Source organism: Pangasianodon hypophthalmus, chromosome 17 (genome assembly GCF_027358585.1).
Source record: "Pangasianodon hypophthalmus isolate fPanHyp1 chromosome 17, fPanHyp1.pri, whole genome shotgun sequence".
NCBI classification, from domain to species: Eukaryota; Metazoa; Chordata; class Actinopteri; order Siluriformes; family Pangasiidae; genus Pangasianodon; species Pangasianodon hypophthalmus.
The window spans coordinates 3071929-3091122 of NC_069726.1; the positions used below are offsets into that span (position 1 = coordinate 3071929).

General features: G+C 37.3%; 2 protein-coding genes across 2 annotated transcripts; both read right to left on the reverse strand.

The window, feature by feature from the left end:
* Positions 1-2230: 2230 nt before the first annotated feature.
* LOC113544865 (collagenase 3) lies at positions 2231-4935 on the reverse strand. The gene is made up of 10 exons (XM_026943902.3): positions 4808-4935; positions 4477-4718; positions 4225-4373; positions 3741-3869; positions 3496-3657; positions 3273-3408; positions 3043-3176; positions 2740-2893; positions 2546-2649; positions 2231-2462 (listed from the first exon to the last, which is right to left on the reverse strand). The coding sequence occupies exons 1-10, from the start codon at positions 4910-4912 to the stop codon at positions 2368-2370; spliced, it is 1410 nt and encodes a 469-aa protein (XP_026799703.3). The 5' UTR covers positions 4913-4935; the 3' UTR covers positions 2231-2367.
* A 4995-nt stretch (positions 4936-9930) lies between these two features.
* Positions 9931-12839, reverse strand: LOC113544733 (collagenase 3). The gene is made up of 11 exons (XM_026943668.3): positions 12681-12839; positions 12356-12591; positions 12100-12248; positions 11502-11630; positions 11257-11418; positions 11125-11165; positions 10990-11084; positions 10760-10893; positions 10530-10683; positions 10340-10443; positions 9931-10255 (listed from the first exon to the last, which is right to left on the reverse strand). Exons 1-11 carry the CDS (start codon positions 12783-12785, stop codon positions 10161-10163), a joined length of 1404 nt encoding a protein of 467 aa, XP_026799469.3. The 5' UTR covers positions 12786-12839; the 3' UTR covers positions 9931-10160.
* Positions 12840-19194: the final 6355 nt, after the last annotated feature.

The following is a 19194-nucleotide window of genomic DNA, read 5'->3' on the forward strand; positions in this document are numbered from 1 at the left end:
TCAGCCTGACTGCGTACCTGCTGATATCATCATTCATTTCCCTTGAATCTTTGGCCAATTTTGTCAACCTGCAGGAAATTGGTTTGCATAATTGTGCAGTTTGGTTCCCATTAAAGTTGCCATGCCCAAAAAATTCACACAGTCAAATTCTGACACATGACTTGTGTAGGATAGGTGTATTCCAGATATTCCAAATCTTGTGCTTTCCAGTACTAAAATCCAGTTTCATGCATGCATAAGATAGTAGACTTTCATTCAAACTGCCTGAATTGATGCTAGCTTGTTGCAGTGGAAATATGTTTTATATATAGCAGCCTTATCCTTGAAAAATACCATGATGCTGCATATGTTCTCATAGACAGAATCCATGTGTATCATTTAAAAAACTGTATTATTGTGGGGCCTTTTTTGTCAAAACATAGGATTGCAAGATGTCTCAATGGATACAGGCTTTTTATCATCAGCTGCCTTTTTTCATTAGCTTGGTTTAATTTGCTTTTAGGCACGTTAACATTTTTTTTTTTTACCATTACAGTATTCCCTTAAATAAGGGGTTCTCAAACATTTTACAGTCAGGGATACCTGTAACTGTTAAAAAAAATCACACACCCCCTCAGTGTAGATTTATTTTACACACAAACTGTTTAAAAAATAGGCACATTATTTACATGTGTACAATAATATTTTGGCTATTTATTGGAGCCATAGAACCCATGGAACCCATTTTATTAAAAATGTCATTAGATTCAGAATTGGCATAATAACTGACCTTTAGGGGCCCCAGACCCCATGTTGAGAACCCTAGACTTAAATCATTTGTAAATCATCAATTAGCTGCTAAATTCATACTTGCCTTAGAGTCACATAAATAGCATATTTCAGTCAGGATTTAGTACAGTACTGAAACAGCACTGGGTAAAGAAGTAAATTACATATGACTTCCCCCATCCCAGTTAGTGTTGCATCTTTCTTCTCAGTGCAGCTTTTGCTACTGTAGGTCACAATATTCCCCTAGAGGAACTAAAAAGTCTTGTTGAGGCTAAGAGAAGAGCCCTTGCTTGGCACAGATCCTATCTAACTGGCACTTATTAGTTTGTAAAAGTTAATGGTGACTCCAGAAATAAATGTGACACAGAAATAAAGTTACACAAGTGTTGGTGTTACACAAGGCTCTGATCTAGATCTGCTCTGCTCTGATCACCCTTTGAGGCCACTGCATGCTCCTATAATACCTAATACCTAATAATCTGTTCTGTCTATCAAGCTGGCCAATGTGGTTTTCTGCACTTTATAACTTGCCTCCTGCTGTTGTGGAAAACCTCACCTGGATATCTTAAACACTTTAACTTCCAAAAAAACTTTTGAATTGTTGTTGGCCAGCAACCTAAAGCTTTGGATCAGCTGAAGGTTAAAATCGGGAAGCAATCAGACAAAATCACAGAGACCACCCTCAAATCAGGCATGCTGGAGCTCACCAGAAAATCAGATGGAAGATGCCAGCAAGACAAAACAAGCAAAGTTTGAGGAACTTTTGGCGCAGTGCTGTTCAATCAAATGAAGAACCAAGGGTGACCCAGTTGAGATGGGCTCCAGGGGCTTTGCAGGCCAGTGCCTCACCTGAATCTACAGTCTACATGACCAGAGTCATTAGGAGTGCTGCAGAGGCAGCAGAGAAAACTTCTAGATGGTTGTGTGTCAGAAGGTGTGAGCCACGGACTATGTTCTACTGGGATGTAAGCCAGGACTGTGATCCCAGGACAAATCACTGCTGATGCGTGTGATGAATGTGCGGATCACTGAGTCTGGGCGTCTGGCCAACCGGAAATGCAGCTTGCAGCTTTTATTATTATTACTAGTAGTAGTAGTAGTAGTAATGTTGTTGTTGTCGTTGTTATATTATTTTAGGTTAGTATACTCTAAGAAATTTTCTTTGGTTGTCCCTCTGAGGAATCCTATAAAGTAGAACCTACAACAGAGTGCTTTGCAATCAGTAGAGGTTCCAAGTAGAACACTTTTTAGTTAGAAAAAAGTTTAGAACCCATAATTATCCAACAAACCCTTAAAAAAAACTTGAAGAACCCTTTTTTTAGATTGTAGCATTTTTTTTGTTGATTCACATCATCACCAAATAGATAGAAGGACATTGTTCTTTTGTGTAATAGATATCATAGCAGCCTCACAGTAGGTTGAAATTGCCATGAAATGTTTTATTTTATTTTTTCAACTCAAAAAATTATAATTACTCAGAAAGGAAAATAGCAAGCACATAAAACATAATATGCAGAGTATAATGCTCTGTAAATTCTTTAAAAGTTTGCTCTAGAAATGAATTTCCCTGCTGTCTGTGGGGCAGGTAAATATGAAAGATTAGCACTGAAAAAAGTGGTTGCTTTTCAGCACGTCCACCAGCCTTCCGTTACTGTACTGGAAAACCTGTGGCCCACTGAAGAGATAGATATAACCTGAAAAACATATTGTGTGCCGTTTTAGTCAAACCTGATGACTTCGGTTATTCAGGAGTTTCTAAAATTTGGTAAATACTGACCATGTTCCTGGAAAGCTGCAGTAACTTTACTTATCATTCCTGGGAAGCTTTGTTGCACTGGTTTGGGGTAACCCCTGTCCATCTTTTTGTTCTCCATGTCATAGCTTTAAAAATGTTTTGATTGGTTAACTGTTTGACAATCAAGAGTACATTTTTAATGACTTTAATAATAAAAACTGTACACTAAGAATTACCTGTAGTATGACTTGCCAACAAAAAACAATGCCTTTAGAGTATCCTCGTCACAAAAGGCAGCATCAATCTTCTGCACCTTAGCTGGTAAACTGAAGCTTTTGAGAGTCTTGCTTTTTTTAATGTCATAACCACTGGCAGCCCAGACCTTCTGACCTAAAGATGCACGAGTTAACACTTCATATATATATATATATATATATATATATATATATATATATATATATATATATATATATAATACCTCATATTACTCATATATAATACCATTAGTAGATTGTTTGCAATGCAAAGCTATGTTTTACCTTTAAAGATGTACATCAAATCAGCTGATGGATCCTCAAAAGCAGCATCAATGTCATCTGGAAGCTCTGGCCAGAACACCTTGATCAGATATTGGTCAATTGTAGTGAACTGTGGGTGGCTGCGCCAGAAGAACCTGAACAACAGAAATCAGTATTAGATGGTCAGACGTCCCAAAAATGGATTAGAATTAGGTTAATGAGCTTAATGTTATTTTGGGGTCCATGTGAACCTCTTCTTGAAGAAGAGCTTCTCTCCACGCAGGGTTGTAACAGCATCCAGGACCAGATTGGGGTCACAGGCATCAGGGGTGACTGGAGGTGTGGGCCCAGGCTTATCAGGGTCAACAGGTTTTTCAGGGTTTGAGCCTATTCAAGTAATTTTACTATTAGATGTATGGAATTTACAGAATGTTTTGTACATTAGTCACTAACTTGCTTAATCCAAAAGCTTACCATACAGAGCCTGAATTCTATTAACATCATCTCTGGGCAGAACAAACGTGTCAGGATTGGTGTAGCTGTATGTTGGATACATCAGAGCACCAACAACAGTGGAATGTTCAAGGCCCAAAGAGTGTCCAAATTCATGAGCAGCCACCAAGAACAAGTTGTATCCTGTGGAAGAACACATGTTGTTTATGATGCATATTTCATATTGTATTGTGTTCGTTCTTTTAATGAAATGTGAGCATAATCACCCCTAGAAGATTTGAAGGTGAACGTCTCATCGTCATCAAAATGGGCATCTCCACCAATGCCAGGAGAGGGGGAAAATGCATGAGCCAAGATACCATTAGGTCCATCAAATGGGGAGCCATCTCCATGATCTGGAAATGGAAAAGATTTATTTTTATTTTGGAAATGTACTCATAATGCTAAAACTGACACTCCAGCTTTGAATATAGCAGAAAAGGTTCCACTGCTCATTCTACATCAGGATTTGAGTTATAAGGACTTTAGGGCTTTATGGCTAAGGGTAAAATCTGTAACAGTTGACTGCCTCTTAGAAGAGAATGTACATGTTGCCCCTTAATTGCCAGTGAAGATGTCGTGCCCTACCAAATAGCTGACCATGGCAACAAAAACCTGCTCAATATTAGCTAGTATTCTGCTGGAAAGAGGACATGGTTGTCTTTCAAAAGTAAATGGTACCAATGCTGCTGGATAAAGTCGGAGTCTCACCTCCACCAACAAAAGAGATCATAATGTCAGCTACACCGCTGTTGATGCGGGTGAACCTCAGAGAAGTGACATGAGCCCAGACTTGCAGCGCTCTCTCGATAGAGTCGTCCACTTCAGCCACAGACAGGTCGGGAGTGTAATTCTCAATCCTGTAAAATAAAAATAACAAAGTGTAACTTACTACACCAGTTCACTTGTTTGTTCCGTGAAGCTTGACTGGGTTAACATTAAGATGATGTGCTCTTTTGGTACCTGTAGGTCAATTTGGTTTTATCCCATGTAAAAGGTAAAGGTTGTTTGGTATACGCAGCCACATCTGAAACTCCACAACGAGGCATCTTCATAATCTCCAGCGTTTCAGCGTCCAGAGTTCCTGTCACCTTCAACCCGAAAAACTGCTGCATCTCACCCAGCTTCAAGCTCATCTCACTGACCTTGCGCCCAAAGGACGGCTTATTCTCTTCTTTCAGGTTGTAAAGTTTTTTCAAGTAATTCTGGTTAAAAAGAAACAATCTACAGTTGGAAACCTGGCTAAACAAAATCCTGTGTAATTTTAAGTTGCACAGTGCAATGCCTTTCTTACCTTTGCAAACTCTTCATCATGCTTCTCATTAGGCAATGGTGTAGGACCTGAGTGAACCCTGAACACCAGGCCAATGAGGATGCACAACTGGTAATAAGTCTTCATCTTGCGTCTCCTTCAAGAAACTGATGTTGTTTGGTGTAGTTCTGATGTAGTTCACTGCCTGCTTTTATATACGATAAAGGATGAGATATTGAGCAACAACCTGCATAATATAACGCTGAAATGAAGATTAGGGAAGGAAATCAAAGACAACAAAATGAATTTTTTTTCTTCATTTCATTTGATCACAAATGTTCTATACCCAAACATTAGTAATTATTTTGGAATCTGAGCTCAGCTTTGAGCATCTGTGCACAATATAGTCTACAAGTATTAGATAAGACAGATACGTAATAGATAGGTAAATCTATTAAAAGTAAATTTATCTTTTAAATCTTCAACATAATAAGTATTACTCGGGGCATAAAACACAATCCCACAGTGTCCATCCATTATACAGAAGCTGTAGGTTTTTATTTTTGATTACCAGATTCATACTTTCATTTACAGGTTTTTACAAATATTTTATTTTATTTATTTTTACTCTATTCGGTTAGTCTGTTCTGAATTACACCCCCTAAATGTGTGTAAATTCAAGTTTAACATTACAATATTAAGAGATAAGAGAGATTACCCATTTTTAGATGTTTTTAACTGTTTTTTTTCTCTTGTCCTATGTCACTGACCTACATAGTGATTATTGGATGAAACATTATTGTAAACGTATTATTTTTCATTTTTTTAATTAATTGACCTTACTCTGCTCATGTTCATGTTCTAACAAGAAATACGTGATCCATTTGGCCATTTTTTGCATTGTATGCAAGATTCTATTTATGAATAATTTTGATTTTTGTTAATTGTACTATTTTAAGTGTACTTGTGTTATGCTGTTTTGTTGTGGAGTCATGGTCACTTCTGTTCTGTTATGTTTGTCTTGTCTGGAGACGAAGTTGAGCCATATCCTATAAATCCTTAGTCAAGACAATGTGATGAGTAGCATCATGTCTCCAGTGGCAGGATATTGACAAATACCACTGTGTCAAATACCACCATACAACTGTCCCAAATACCACTGCATCTCAAATTCCACTGTCGCAAATATCACCATCTCAAATACCACTGTCCAAATACCACTGTCCCAAATACCACTGTCCCAAATATCACCATCTCAAATACCACTGTCCAAATACCACTGTTCCAAATATCACTGTCCCAAATATCACCATCTCAAATACCACTGTTCCAAATACCACTGTTCCAAATACCACTGTCCCAAATATCACCATCTCAAATACCACTGTTCCAAATACCACTGTCCCAAATATCACCATCTCAAATACCACTGTCCCAATGTACCAAATCCCACTGCCCCAAATCTCACTGTCCCAAATACCACTGTCCCAATGTCCTAAATCCCATGATTTCAAATACCACTGTCCCAAATACCACTGTCCAAATACCACTGTCCCAAATATCACCATCTCAAATACCACTGTTCCAAATACCACTGTCCCAAATATCACCATCTCAAATACCACTGTCCCAATGTACCAAATCCCACTGCCCCAAATCTCACTGTCCCAAATACCACTGTCCCAATGTCCTAAATCCCATGATTTCAAATACCACTGTCCCAAATACCACTGTCCAAATACCACTGTCCAAATATCACCATCTCAAATACCACTGTCCAAATACCACTGTCCAAATATCACCATCTCAAATCTCATCATCTCAAATCTCATCATCTCAAATCCCACCATCCCAAATCTCACTGTTAGAATGTACTAAATCCCATGATTTCAAATACCACTGTCCCAAATACCACTGTCCCAAATACCACTGTCCCAAATCCCACTGTTCCAAATATCACCATCTCAAATACCACTCTCTCCCAATGTCCCAAATACCACTGTCCCAAATCCCACAATTTCAAATACCATTGTCCCAAATCCCACTGTCTTAAATAAAACTATATCAAATACCACTGTGTCAAATAAAATTGTATCAAATCCCACTGTTCCAAATAAAACTATATCACTGTATCTAGCATCACTGTCTCAGGGTCAAAAGCAATATGAGAGAGATGATGTCTGAACTCACGAACAGCATCAGCAAGGAAAAATTAGCAATGAAGAGAAGGGCTTCCTTACAGAATTGGTTTAATAAAAAATAATAATAATAATAATAATAATATAAAAATAATTTTTCATAATTTTTCATCCATAACTATTACTGAATGTTCAATTTGTACAAATCTTTAAATTGTTAAAATGTGCTCAAAAATGTGAAGAACATGTTATACTCTAGGAAAATATATTTATATAAAGATGTACAATTGCTCATGACACCTTGGCACTCTGCGGTGGAGGCCCCGGTGTAGGACACAAAAGGAAAAAACAATCTGGAATTTACTTATCATGCCACCGGACCATGAAAATTAGCAAAAATTTGTACATGTACGAACACCTCATGCACTTGAGAAAGGTGTTGGAGGCATTGCACAGGGCTGGACTGACAGCTAACTCTTTGGACTGACTGCCCTGCAGATCTTTTCCTTTCCAGCATTAGTCGAGGATCTAGTATACACTTCAAGATGCCACAGGGTTCTTAAAGAATACTGTTGAAAAGTTGCTACTATTTCTCTGATGTGTACAATGTGTACTATCACTTTAGTGAGAAAATAAGGATGTGGGGCAATATCTTTTTCTTCTACAGAAACCTCCATCACCATTGCGACATGCAACAATTTCACACGCAACACATTTTCAATCTCCTGAGCTAAACTGTACAGACCATATTATGGCATTTTATGGTTAGTAAATTTGTCATTTTAAAATGTATGGAAGTTAGAGGTCAAGGAAACAAAGGTAGCCAGGTTACTCACAGTACCTTTAAAACATTATTTACATACAGTTGTGATATACAGTACTGTGCAATAGTCTTAGGCACCCTACTTTTTTTAGTACGAACTTTGTTATAGATTTTTATTTTATGGCTTCTACATTATTGATTCAGTACAAAAACTTTTTAGTTTTCCAAACATTAGTTTTCCAGCACAAAATCAGATGTTACAGAAAAATGTTTGTATGTCAGTAAAGAAAGCAGCAGATTACATAAGAGACACTTTTCAGACAAAAAACATAATGAAGGCTGCTGGGTTTCGCTGCAGAAATAAGAAGCGAGTCGACAGTCAAAGTCTCCAGAAGAACTGTGGCTGCTTCTGCAAGATGCTCAGTAACACTTCCAGCTCATTTCCTTATAAAACTACACAAATTGTTCCTGAGAATACTATTTTTTTTTGTGAAGTGAAGGATCGTCACACCAAATATTGACTTTGTTTCATTCATTACTGTTTACTGCTCTTTATAGTATTTTTTAATGTAGAAACATTTAATTTCATTATTTTTGAAGGCATCTTTGCTCTACAGCATTTCTTTGCATGTGCCTAAGACTTTTGCACAGTACTATATGTTTAATCTCTTGTTTCACATCACCACCAAACAGGTTGTTCATAGTTTTGTTGCTGTGTGCTCTTGTCTTGGCTTGCTTACTGCCTTTCATTTCCAACTACACTATGTGGCCAAAAGTTTGTGGACACCTGACCATCACATTCATATGTGTTTGTTGAACATCCCATTCCAGATTTATTCCCTCTTTGCTGTTATAATAAGCACCACTCTTCTGGGAAGGCTTTCCACTAGATTTTGGAGTGTTGCTGTGGGGATTTGTGTTCATTCAGCTACAAGAGCATTAGTGAGATCAGGCGCTGATGTTGAGTGAGGAGGTCTGGAGTGCGGTCGGCGTTCTAGTTCATCCCAAAGTGTTCAGTAGGGTTGAGGTCAGGGCTCTGTGCAGGACACTCGAGTTCTTCCACTCTAACCTTGGCAAACCATATTTTTATGGACCTAACTTTGTGCACAGGGGCATTGTCATGCTGGAACAGGTTTGGGCCTCTTAATTCCAGTGAAGGGGAATTGTAATGCTACAGCATACAAGACATTCTATACAATTATGTGCAATTGTTGGGGAAGAAAAAAACTTTTTCAAATAACCAGGCCATTTTAATCCAAGTTGGCAACTTAGATTATTCATGAGTTTCTATGTATTTATTAAATACCTCTGTCCTTGAAAGCTGCAGTAATTTTTTTTGTCATTTATGGGATGATCTGTCTCACCAGTTTAGGTTAACCTTAGTCCATTTTCTTGATAGATTTTTTTTAAACATAAATAAATTATTAAATAAATCCATTTTTTGTAATCCATTTTTTATCAGTTTAATGTAACTGACGCAAATTCCACCTCTCAGAGGGCATTGCAGCCCAGAATGCGAGAAACACTGAGATCCAGTTTTGTTTACTTTACCACACTTTCTGTGTCCAAGCCTTCTTTTCTAGTTCCAGTTCCATATATATCCTGGTTTTCCTCATTTAATGTTTAATATCTGCATGTTCCTTGACCAACTTTATGAACAATGACAATGATTTGTGGCTTGCCCCTAATAAATATCCTGCTGCTTGCATCCAGCGTCATATGACCACAAATTTCAGTAACAGTACACTATATCTTACACTGTATACTGCATAAAGGGAAGCATAAGTTTTATTCAGCTTTCCCAGGAACCCAAATCTTTGGGTCAGCTGACAGTTGAACTAGGGAGGCAGCTAAGATTTCCAGACAAAATCACAGAGACCACCCTTGGATCAGGCATTCATTTCATTCATTTGTCCCTCACACACACACACTGCTAGCTTTTCTGAGTTTGTCAAAAACATTTTACTGGCAATACATGTTTGATCTGTCCATTCAAAGCTAGAGGGTAAAGTTCCATGGTTTTGGTGATTAAGCATTGGATTTCGAGTTCTTGAATAGTTCTTGATTAGTTGTCTATTCAAGCCCTTCTGTGTGTTTGTCTCACTGTGAGGTCTTGTTGTTGTTTATGTGTGTTTCTGAATTGTGTTTCCTTGTTCCTTGGTTTGGCAATTTCTAGGTACTTCTGTGTTCTAGGTACTTCTGTGTTCTGTGTCTGCACACATTTAGATATAGTATGTGTCTAATATAGAAGCATCACAATAGGATGAAATTGCGATGAAATGTTTTATTTCAAAAACTCAACTCAAAAAATGACAATAACTCAGAAAAGACAAAACAATTACAAACACAATAAAACATGAAAACAACGTTGAATGTTAATGCTGAGTTTTAAATAAGTTAATACTATTCAAAATATAATGCTCTGTAAATTCTTTAAAAGTTTGCTCTACAAATGAATTTCCCTGCTGTCCATGAGGCAGGTAAATATGAAAAACTAGCACTTGAAGAAGTAGTTGCTTTTCAGCACATTCACCAGCCTTCCGTTACCGTACTGGTGAACATTTGTCCCACTGAAGAGATAGATATAACCTGCAAAACATATAGTGTGTCACTTTAGTCAAAGTTGATGACTTTTATTATTCAGGAGTTTTGAAATGTATTTTAAATACTGACCATGTTCCTGCAAAGCAGCAGTAACTTTTCCTGTCATTCTTGGGAAGCTTTGTTGCACTAGTTTCGGGTAACCGCTGTCTTTCACCTTTCTGTTCATGTCATAGCTGAAAAAAAAATGTATTACTTAACATCTTGAAAAAGAAAGAGTACATATTTAATGGCTTTAATATAGCTACACAATAAGAAATACCTGTAGTATGACTTGCCAACAAAAAACAACGCCTTTCCAGAAGATATGTCATAAAAGGCAGCGTCAATCTTCTTCACTCCATCTGACAACCTGAAGCTACTGAGACTCATGCGTTTCACAATGTCATAACCGTTGAGAGCCCAGACCTTCTCACCTAAAGATCATAAGCACAAGTTAACACCAACTCATATATAATACCCTAGCATATTGTTTGCAAAGCTATGTTTTACCTTTAAAGATGTACACCAGATCAGCTGATGGATCCTCAAAAGCAGCATCAATGTCATCTGGAAGCTCTGGCCAGAACACCTTGATCAGATATTGCTCAATTGTAGTGAACTGTGGGTGGCTGCGCCAGAAGAACCTGAACAACAGAAATCAGTATTAGATGGTCAGACGTCCCAAAAATGGATTAGAATTAGGTTAATGAGCTTAATGTTATTTTGGGGTCCATGTGAACCTCTTCTTGAAGAAGAGCTTCTCCCCACGCAGGGTTGTAACAGCATCCAGGACCAGATTGGGGTCACAGGCATCAGGGGTGACTGGAGGTGTGGGCCCCCCCCCCCCCCCCCCCCCCCCCCCCCCCCCCCCCCCCCCCAGGCTTATCAGGGTCAACAGGTTTTTCAGGGTTAGAGCCTGTTGAAGTCATTTTACTTTGTTAATTACATGCTGGGAAATTTACAGAAAGCTTTTCTATATTTGCCACTAATGTATTCCAGAAACTTACCATACAGAGCCTGAATTCTATTAACATCATCTCTGGGCAGAACAAACGTGTCAGGATTGGTGTAGCTGTATGTTGGATACATCAGAGCACCAACAACAGTGGAATGTTCAAGGCCCAAAGAGTGTCCAAATTCATGAGCAGCCACCAAGAACAAGTTGTATCCTGTGGAAGAACACATGTTGTTTATGATGCATATTTCATATTGTATTGTGTTCGTTCTTTTAATGAAATGTGAGCATAATCACCCCTAGAAGATTTGAAGGTGAACGTCTCATCGTCATCAAAATGGGCATCTCCACCAATGCCAGGAGAGGGGAAAAATGCATGAGCCAAGATACCATTAGGTCCATCAAATGGGGAGCCATCTCCATGATCTGGAAATGAAAATTCACAATTTATGTGTTTATGTTTTGTTTTTCATGTTACCACTGGTATGATTAGAGACAGGGACTCATAATGATACACATTTGTTTTGAACTTGAAATGGAGAGAGGCATAATCTTCTGGCTATGGCTCATGACTAAACCTGAAGCAGTCAACTACCTGCATTTACATTTTACATTTATATTTACATTTATGGCATTTGGCAGATGCCCTTATCCAGAGCGACTTATATTTTTCTCATTTATACCACTTAGGAGACTACCTGTCACATGGGTTCTCTATGTGCTGACCACTAATTACAAATTGAAGATTTTCTACAAATTATTTTACAGGCTGGCTTTCACAAATCTCTAATCTACGCTGTCAGCAAGAACCTTTTCAATATTCTGTAATATTCTGAGGGAAAGACTTCAAGACAGGCTATGTTGCCAATGCCACTGGATAAAATGGGAGACTCACCTCTGACAACAAAAGAGATCATGATGTCGGCTACACCGCTGTAGATGCGGGTGAACCTCAGAGGAGTGACGCGAGCCCAGACTTGCAGTGCTTTCTCGATAGAGTCGTCCACTTCAGCCACAGACATGTCGGGAGTGTAATTCTCAATCCTGTAGAATAAAACTCGTTACTTAAAGCGTAACTTATTAAATCTATTCACCTCTTTGTTTCATGAAACCAGAAAGGGTTAACTTAATACACTACACTGCTTTGGTACCTGTAGGTCAATTTGTTTGTAGACCAAGTAAAAGCTCTGTTTCTGTAGGCAGCCACATCTGGAACTCCGCAGCGAGGCTTCTTCATCATCTCCAGCGTTTCAGCATCCAGAGATCCTGTCACTTTTAACCCGAAAAACTGCTGCATCTCACCCAGCTTCAAGCTCATCTCACTGACCTTGCGCCCTAAGGACGGCTTATCCTCCTCTTCCATGTTGTACAGTTTTTTCAGGTAATTCTGGTTAAATAGAAACAATCTACAGTTGGAAACCTGGCTAAACAAAATCCTGTGTAATTTTAAGTTGCACAGTGCAATGCCTTTCTTACCTTTGCAAACTCTTCATCATCCTTCTCAGTAGATGGTGTTACAGGATTTGAGTGAGCCCTGAACACCAGGCCAATGAGGATGCACAACTGGTAGTAAGTCTTCATCTTGCTTCTCCTTCAAGAACTGATGTAGTCTGGGCTTCACTGCCTGCTTTTATATAGGATAAAGGATGAGATAATGAAGCAACAACGTGAATCATGGGACGGTGACATAAAATAAGGAAGGAAATTACAAATGACTCCATATAGTGAATTTGCGTTTATATAGAGCTTACAATACTTGGAAAACAGAACTTCATTTACTCACAAATGTTTTACACCTAAAATTTACTACTAATTTTGGAAACATGAGTCTGGATGTGAAATCATCTCTGTTATTATTTATTTTTTTTTTTTGTAAGTTGTGCACTATAATGATGTCATAAGAGACACTGACCAAAGAGATTTTTTTCTTCTCTTATCTTATGTCCTATGTCAGTGATTAACAAAGATGATTATTTAGTTAAACATTAATATAAACATCGTACTTTTAATCTTTTCCTTCCAGTCTACTTAAACTTCAAACTATTGTGCAATCGATCATGTTCTAATGATATCACATGGTACATTAGGCTTTTTTTGGTGTTGTGTATAGGATTCGAGTTATGAATTATTTTAATGATTTGTGTGTTTAAACATCCTGTGTATGTTTTTGGTTGATGATGTAATCATGGCCACTTCTGTTATTCTGGCTTGTCTGGTGCCAAAATTGAGCCATACACTGTAAATGATTACTCAAAACATGATGATTAACGTCACGTCTACAAGGGCAGTATATTGAAAAATATCACTATTTCAAATACCTTTGTCCCACACACCACTATATCAGGTACCACTGTCTCATGTACCACTATTCCACATGTCACTGTAGTAAATAACACTGCCCCAAATACCACCATCTCAAATACCACTATATCACGTACCACTGTCCTTTGTACCACTACCCCACATATCTTTCCATTAAATACCACTGTCCCAAATATCATTGTATCAAATACCACTGTCCCAAAATATCATTCTTTTAAATGCCACTGTTCCAAATATCATTGTATAAAATATCACTCCCCTGTCCCAAATATTAAATACCTAATACCAGTGTCTTAAATACCACTGTCCCAAATATCTGCATTAAATACCACCATTCCAAATACCTCAGTCTCAAATACCACAAGATCAAATATCACTGCTCCAAATACTTCTGTCCCAAATATCTCTTTCCCAAGTACCACTGTGTCAAAGACCACTGCCCCACATACCACTGTCACAAATATCACTGTATTAAATACCACCATCCCAAATACAACTGTCCAACATTACTGCATCAATACCACTGCCCCAAATATAAATGTCTGAGGTACCACTCTATCAAATACCCCTTTTCCAAATACTACTGCCGTATACACCACTCAGATATCACTGTTCCAAATACTACTGCCTCATACACCACTCTACCAAATACCACTGGCCCAAATTCCACTGGCCCAAGTACCACTCTATCAAATACCCCTGTTCCAAATACTACTGCCTCATACACCACTCTACCAAATACCACTGGCCCAAATTCCACTGGCCCAAGTACCACTCTATCAAATTCCACTGGCCCAAGTACCACTCTATCAAATACCCCTGTTCCAAATACTACTGCCTCATACACCACTCAAATACCCCTGTTCCAAATACTACTGCCTCATACACCACTCTACCAAATACCACTGGCCCAAATTCCACTGGCCCAATTACCACTCTATCAAATACCCCTGTTCCAAATACTACTACCCCAAATACAACTGCCTTATATACCACTGTATCAGATACCACTGCCCCAAATATTACTGAATCCAGTACCACTGTTACAAACACCACTGGCCTAAATATCACTGCCTCAAATAAACCCTCCAGGAGCAAATGAATACGAGAGACCTAGGGCATGTCTGAACTAGTGAACAGCATCAGCAAAGAAAATTATAGCCTTCAGCAAAAGCACAAGTGTAGTTACATCTCATTCTATGCCATCTCTTAAAATACCATTATTTAAACACCTGCTTTAAGCCTGCTCTTAACAAACACGAGGCAAAAAATAAACTTAGAATTGGCTTAACTTGATCTGTATATGATAATTATTATGAAAATTATGTTAGGCTAAGGCTATATGTTAGCATACAGTGTAATGCCCTTTATCTATCCTGTACGGAGCCCATCCATGGGTTTAGTATTATTTCCCCCATTAACTTAATTTAATTAAAAATCTGCAGAATTTTCAACAAGAGAGGGAGAATCTGTTGGATTTTACAGGGAGAATCTGTTCAGTTTCTAGACAAAATCTAGAAAAGTGACAAATGCTGCCTGTGCTAGTTTTCATAACTTCTATTAAAAGTTATAGGAATTCTCACATATCTTAAAGCTGTGAAACTGTGCTTAAAGTTGATGACATGCAGAGCTGTAACTTTCACAAAGAATTCTTGACAATTCTTGCTCCCGTTAGGGGTCACCACAGCGCATCACTGGTCCGCATGTTTGATTTGGCACAGGTATTATGCCGGATGAAACGCAGCCAAAAAAGCACTTTTTCTACATTACAGGACTAATTGCGAAAAGAGAGATTTGCCATACATACACTAATGTTAATTTTATTATAAACATTTCAGAAATTCTGTTAAAATTAATTAGTCTACTTGGATCCCTTACGACAGATCCCTTAAGACTCCATAAAACTCTTCAGTCACTCTGCACTCCATTGAAACTCTGCACACTGCACTTTGCACCTTGTATAGTTACTAGACATGACATACTCACATATTTTGTACATGTAACATAATGCATCTTTTGTATATCCATTTTTTGCACTTTCCTTGCTTTTTGTACATCCTTGCTTGCACATTCCTGTACATATATTTCTTAATTATATTATCTTATTTTTTTTAATTATTTTTCATTATTTCTTATTCATTTCTGATTTTTAATTTAGTGTTTAAATGCACAGTCTATAGAGGAGTAGGCCAGGCTTTCATTTCACTACGAGGTATGTAGCGTATATAACTGTGTATGTGACAAATAAAATCCTGAGTCTTGAATCTTGCCACTACAACAGCCTGCCTGTTATCATTTTACTGTTACACATCTAAAACAAGGCCCCAAACTACAATTTATGGACAAGCAAAGTGAGGAAAACATGTGCAAATTTAATGCAAATGTTTTAGTCAAGGCAATATTTTAATATAAAGATGTATACAACATCTGGCAAACAGACAGTATCCATCAAATTGCCAATAAAGAAATCCCTTACATCATTTGTAAATCATTGTATACAAACATAGCAGCATTAATTCTTGGAACTTCCAAGTGGCAACACAAAACCACAAATCATTTCCAGCCAACTTACGCAAGTTTTTGTTGCAGTCTTGATTTAAATCTAGCGAGGCGTTGTAATGCACAACTTCCTTTTACTACCTTAGCTAGATATTTTCATGGACTGAGAGTTTTATGAACAATTATTGGCTGATTGTCATAGGTCATTTTTTTCTTGGACATTCTCTTGTGAATGCATTCCGGTCCTACATTAAAATGCGCAGCAGCAGCTACTATGCAATTGTTGATATGTTGTATTACACATGTTTCTACAAATAGAAATACTTGAGTATTACTGAAATTTAATGCTTGGACTCTTAGGTACATTAAAAAAAACTCTTAGTTACTTTTCACATCAAAATATCACATTAACTTAATTTCATCAGTTAAAAACATTTACTTTTTTACTTTTTTTTACCCTGGGGTACATTTAAAATTAGCATCTTTTTTACTTTCACTTGAGTACTTTTTTTTTACTCAGTACTACTACTTTTGACGTGTTTGACACAGAAACTATACTTTCACTTTAAGTATACTGTAATTTCTCACTACTTTGTCTACCCAATAATCAAAATTGGAAATTCAGACTTCTTGTGAAAAGCAGGCCATTTAAGTCAGTCCTTCATGATGTAAATCACACACAGCTAATGAAGAACTTGCACCTGAAACATCCTGTTACTCAAGAACCTTTTAGTGCAACAGCAGAATTTTAGATTTTTTTCAGCCTTTCCGTTTCTTTCTCTGTATATACAGTATTTTGACACAGCTTCTATAATAAACAAGGAATACAACACTTCAGGACGGTCTAGTATAGCAAAAATAATCAACAATGTGGTGGTGTGATGCTAGTATTTCTTTATAATGTATTGTACCTTTATAATGTTTTTTTATTTTGCATATACTGTATAGGGGGCATGGTGGCTTAGTGGTTAGCATGTTTGCCTTGCACCTCTGGGGTTGGGGGTTCAAATCTTGCCTCTGCCCTGTGTGCGTGGAGCTTGCATGTTCTCCCCATGCTTTGGGGGTTTCCTCCAGGTCCCCCAGTCCAAAGACATGTGTTGTAGACTGATTGGCATTTCCAAATTGTCTGTAGCATGTGAAAAGGTGTGTGATTGTGTCTGGGGTGTTCCTGGGACAGGCTCCAGGCTACTCTACGACCCTGTGTAGGATAAGTGGTACAGAAAATAGATGGATGGATGTCCTGTCTACTCATTACATAATATAACCATGGAACACTTAACTCTTTTTCTTTCATTTTTTTTCCAACAGCTGCAAACAATTATTTCACTGATGAATCTCTATGAACTCCATTCCTTCTGCTCATACACAGGCCACTTTTGACTACGTAAAGCATTGTTGTTGCACTAAAAGTCCAAACGTGAGAAATCTGAATACAATTTCACATTAATTTCATAAAGATTACTACTCTTCTTCATTATGAAATTCTCAAATATTGTTAGTGTTCCTTTATAATGTATTTTATCTTGCATAGGGTGTTATTGCATAATATTTCCACAGAAGACTCAAATTTCTTTCTTGAGCATTAGCTACTGATGGTGAAAGAGGTTGTTTTTTTTTTTTTTGGTTTGTTTATATAATAAAAACGTATTATTCAATACTGATAATGCAAAATATTAGATTGCTAGAAAGGAAAAAAAGTTGATGAAAGTGATGCTAAATGAAGCAGGCCAAGTAAACAAGTTTTTTGCTATGTTCTTGCTCTACCCCTTCCATATATTATATAATATAATATAATACTTATATAATTACTTCAATGCATATTGAATAATATGTTCAAATTTTAATTTGGTCAGAAAGCACTGATTAATTTTCCATAACAACACAGCTGTTACAAGTATTTCCAGTTGCAAGGTAAATCTCAATTACATATTTTGTAATCATCTCAGGGCTGGACCAGTTCTGTTTCCATCTCAGTAATTATGCCCTGAATAAATTAAAGAACCGCAGATCATACTTTTTCTCCCTTTATAGTGACATTTAATCTTGTGGAGCACCTGCAAAATATCTTTTACATTATAGCACGTATAAACAGTTGACATGTCACTCTAAAAATATAAGCATTGCATACTGCTGTGGTATAAGAGGAATAAAACACTTCAGCATCTGCTGTTATGGGAAAATAATCAATATCAAGGTAATAACAGTACATTACATTTCGCACTAGGACACATCAAACCACGTGTGGTTGATTATTTTCCTATAACATTTATACCCCTAAGTGTTTTATTCCTTGCATATTGTATAACTGATAATTAGATTGTGTCACGTAGTTTTATCCTTTCATGGAGAATTTGTTTATGCTTTCCAAATATAAAAATCATGCAATTTTGGCAACAACTAAATCAACAAGGCTTCCAAAAAACATCTCTAAGCCCACATTTGTCAGAAGAGAATTATGCAAGAAAGCATTACAGCAGCTCCCAGTTCCTCTTCGCTCTGCGCTATTTCCTGATTTGTCTTCCTGAATACGTCTGAGTGTGAAGCGTCATCCAAACATCACTGGGAAAGTGTCTCATGTGAAACTGACAACAACAATTCACAAGGAACAGAAATGTGTTTCGGTAGGACTGTTTCTTTAATGAATCATCATTCAATCAGTAAAACGAGAGTACATTAAAAATTATAGTTATATAAGTCTCAGGCATGAAAGTGTTAAATGTTGTAACACATTTCTCAAAACTATACACACATATTTCTTCGTATTCTTTTTGAGAATCTCCATCTCTCTGCAAAATGCAATGTTCCCATTAAAATGCCACAATTTTTACAACACACCCTTGTGTGCTGATGAATTGAGCAGCGACAAATTGCACAGAAATTAAATGAATTATTAATTGTTTATAGATGTGTACATTTATTTTGTAGCTTTAATGTTTTCAAGGAAAAACACATAATGGGTACATAATTTACACCTCATTTTGGTGGAACTAAATGAATGAATAAAATAAACACTATAAACCTTATTTAAAAGTTTGCATTTTGGTGATTGCTGGTAAATGTTTATCACTTTGCGCATAGAAGTGGAGCACCATGTGAGGTGTGGTGGGAAACGCCTTTAATGAGTGTGTTATGACACTGAAAGTGTGGTTAGAGTTTTCCAACAGGTGAT

Bases quoted from the DNA above. Each gene is read 5' to 3' on its own strand.
- LOC113544733 (XM_026943668.3), bottom strand. From the start codon at position 12,785: ATGAAGACTTACTACCAGTTGTGCATCCTCATTGGCCTGGTGTTCAGG. The intron at 10,894-10,989 runs GTTCACATGGAC...TCTGTTGTTCAG, and splicing joins AAGCTCTTCTTCAAGAAGAG to GTTCTTCTGGCGCAGCCACC. The intron at 10,684-10,759 runs GTAAAACATAGC...TATGATCTTTAG, and splicing joins TCTGGTGTACATCTTTAAAG to GTGAGAAGGTCTGGGCTCTC.
- LOC113544865 (XM_026943902.3), bottom strand. From the start codon at position 4,912: ATGAAGACTTATTACCAGTTGTGCATCCTCATTGGCCTGGTGTTCAGG. The intron at 3,658-3,740 runs GTGATTATGCTC...GTTCTTCCACAG, and splicing joins CACCTTCAAATCTTCTAGGG to GATACAACTTGTTCTTGGTG. The intron at 2,463-2,545 runs GTCAGTATTTAC...TATGTTTTTCAG, and splicing joins TGCAGCTTTCCAGGAACATG to GTTATATCTATCTCTTCAGT.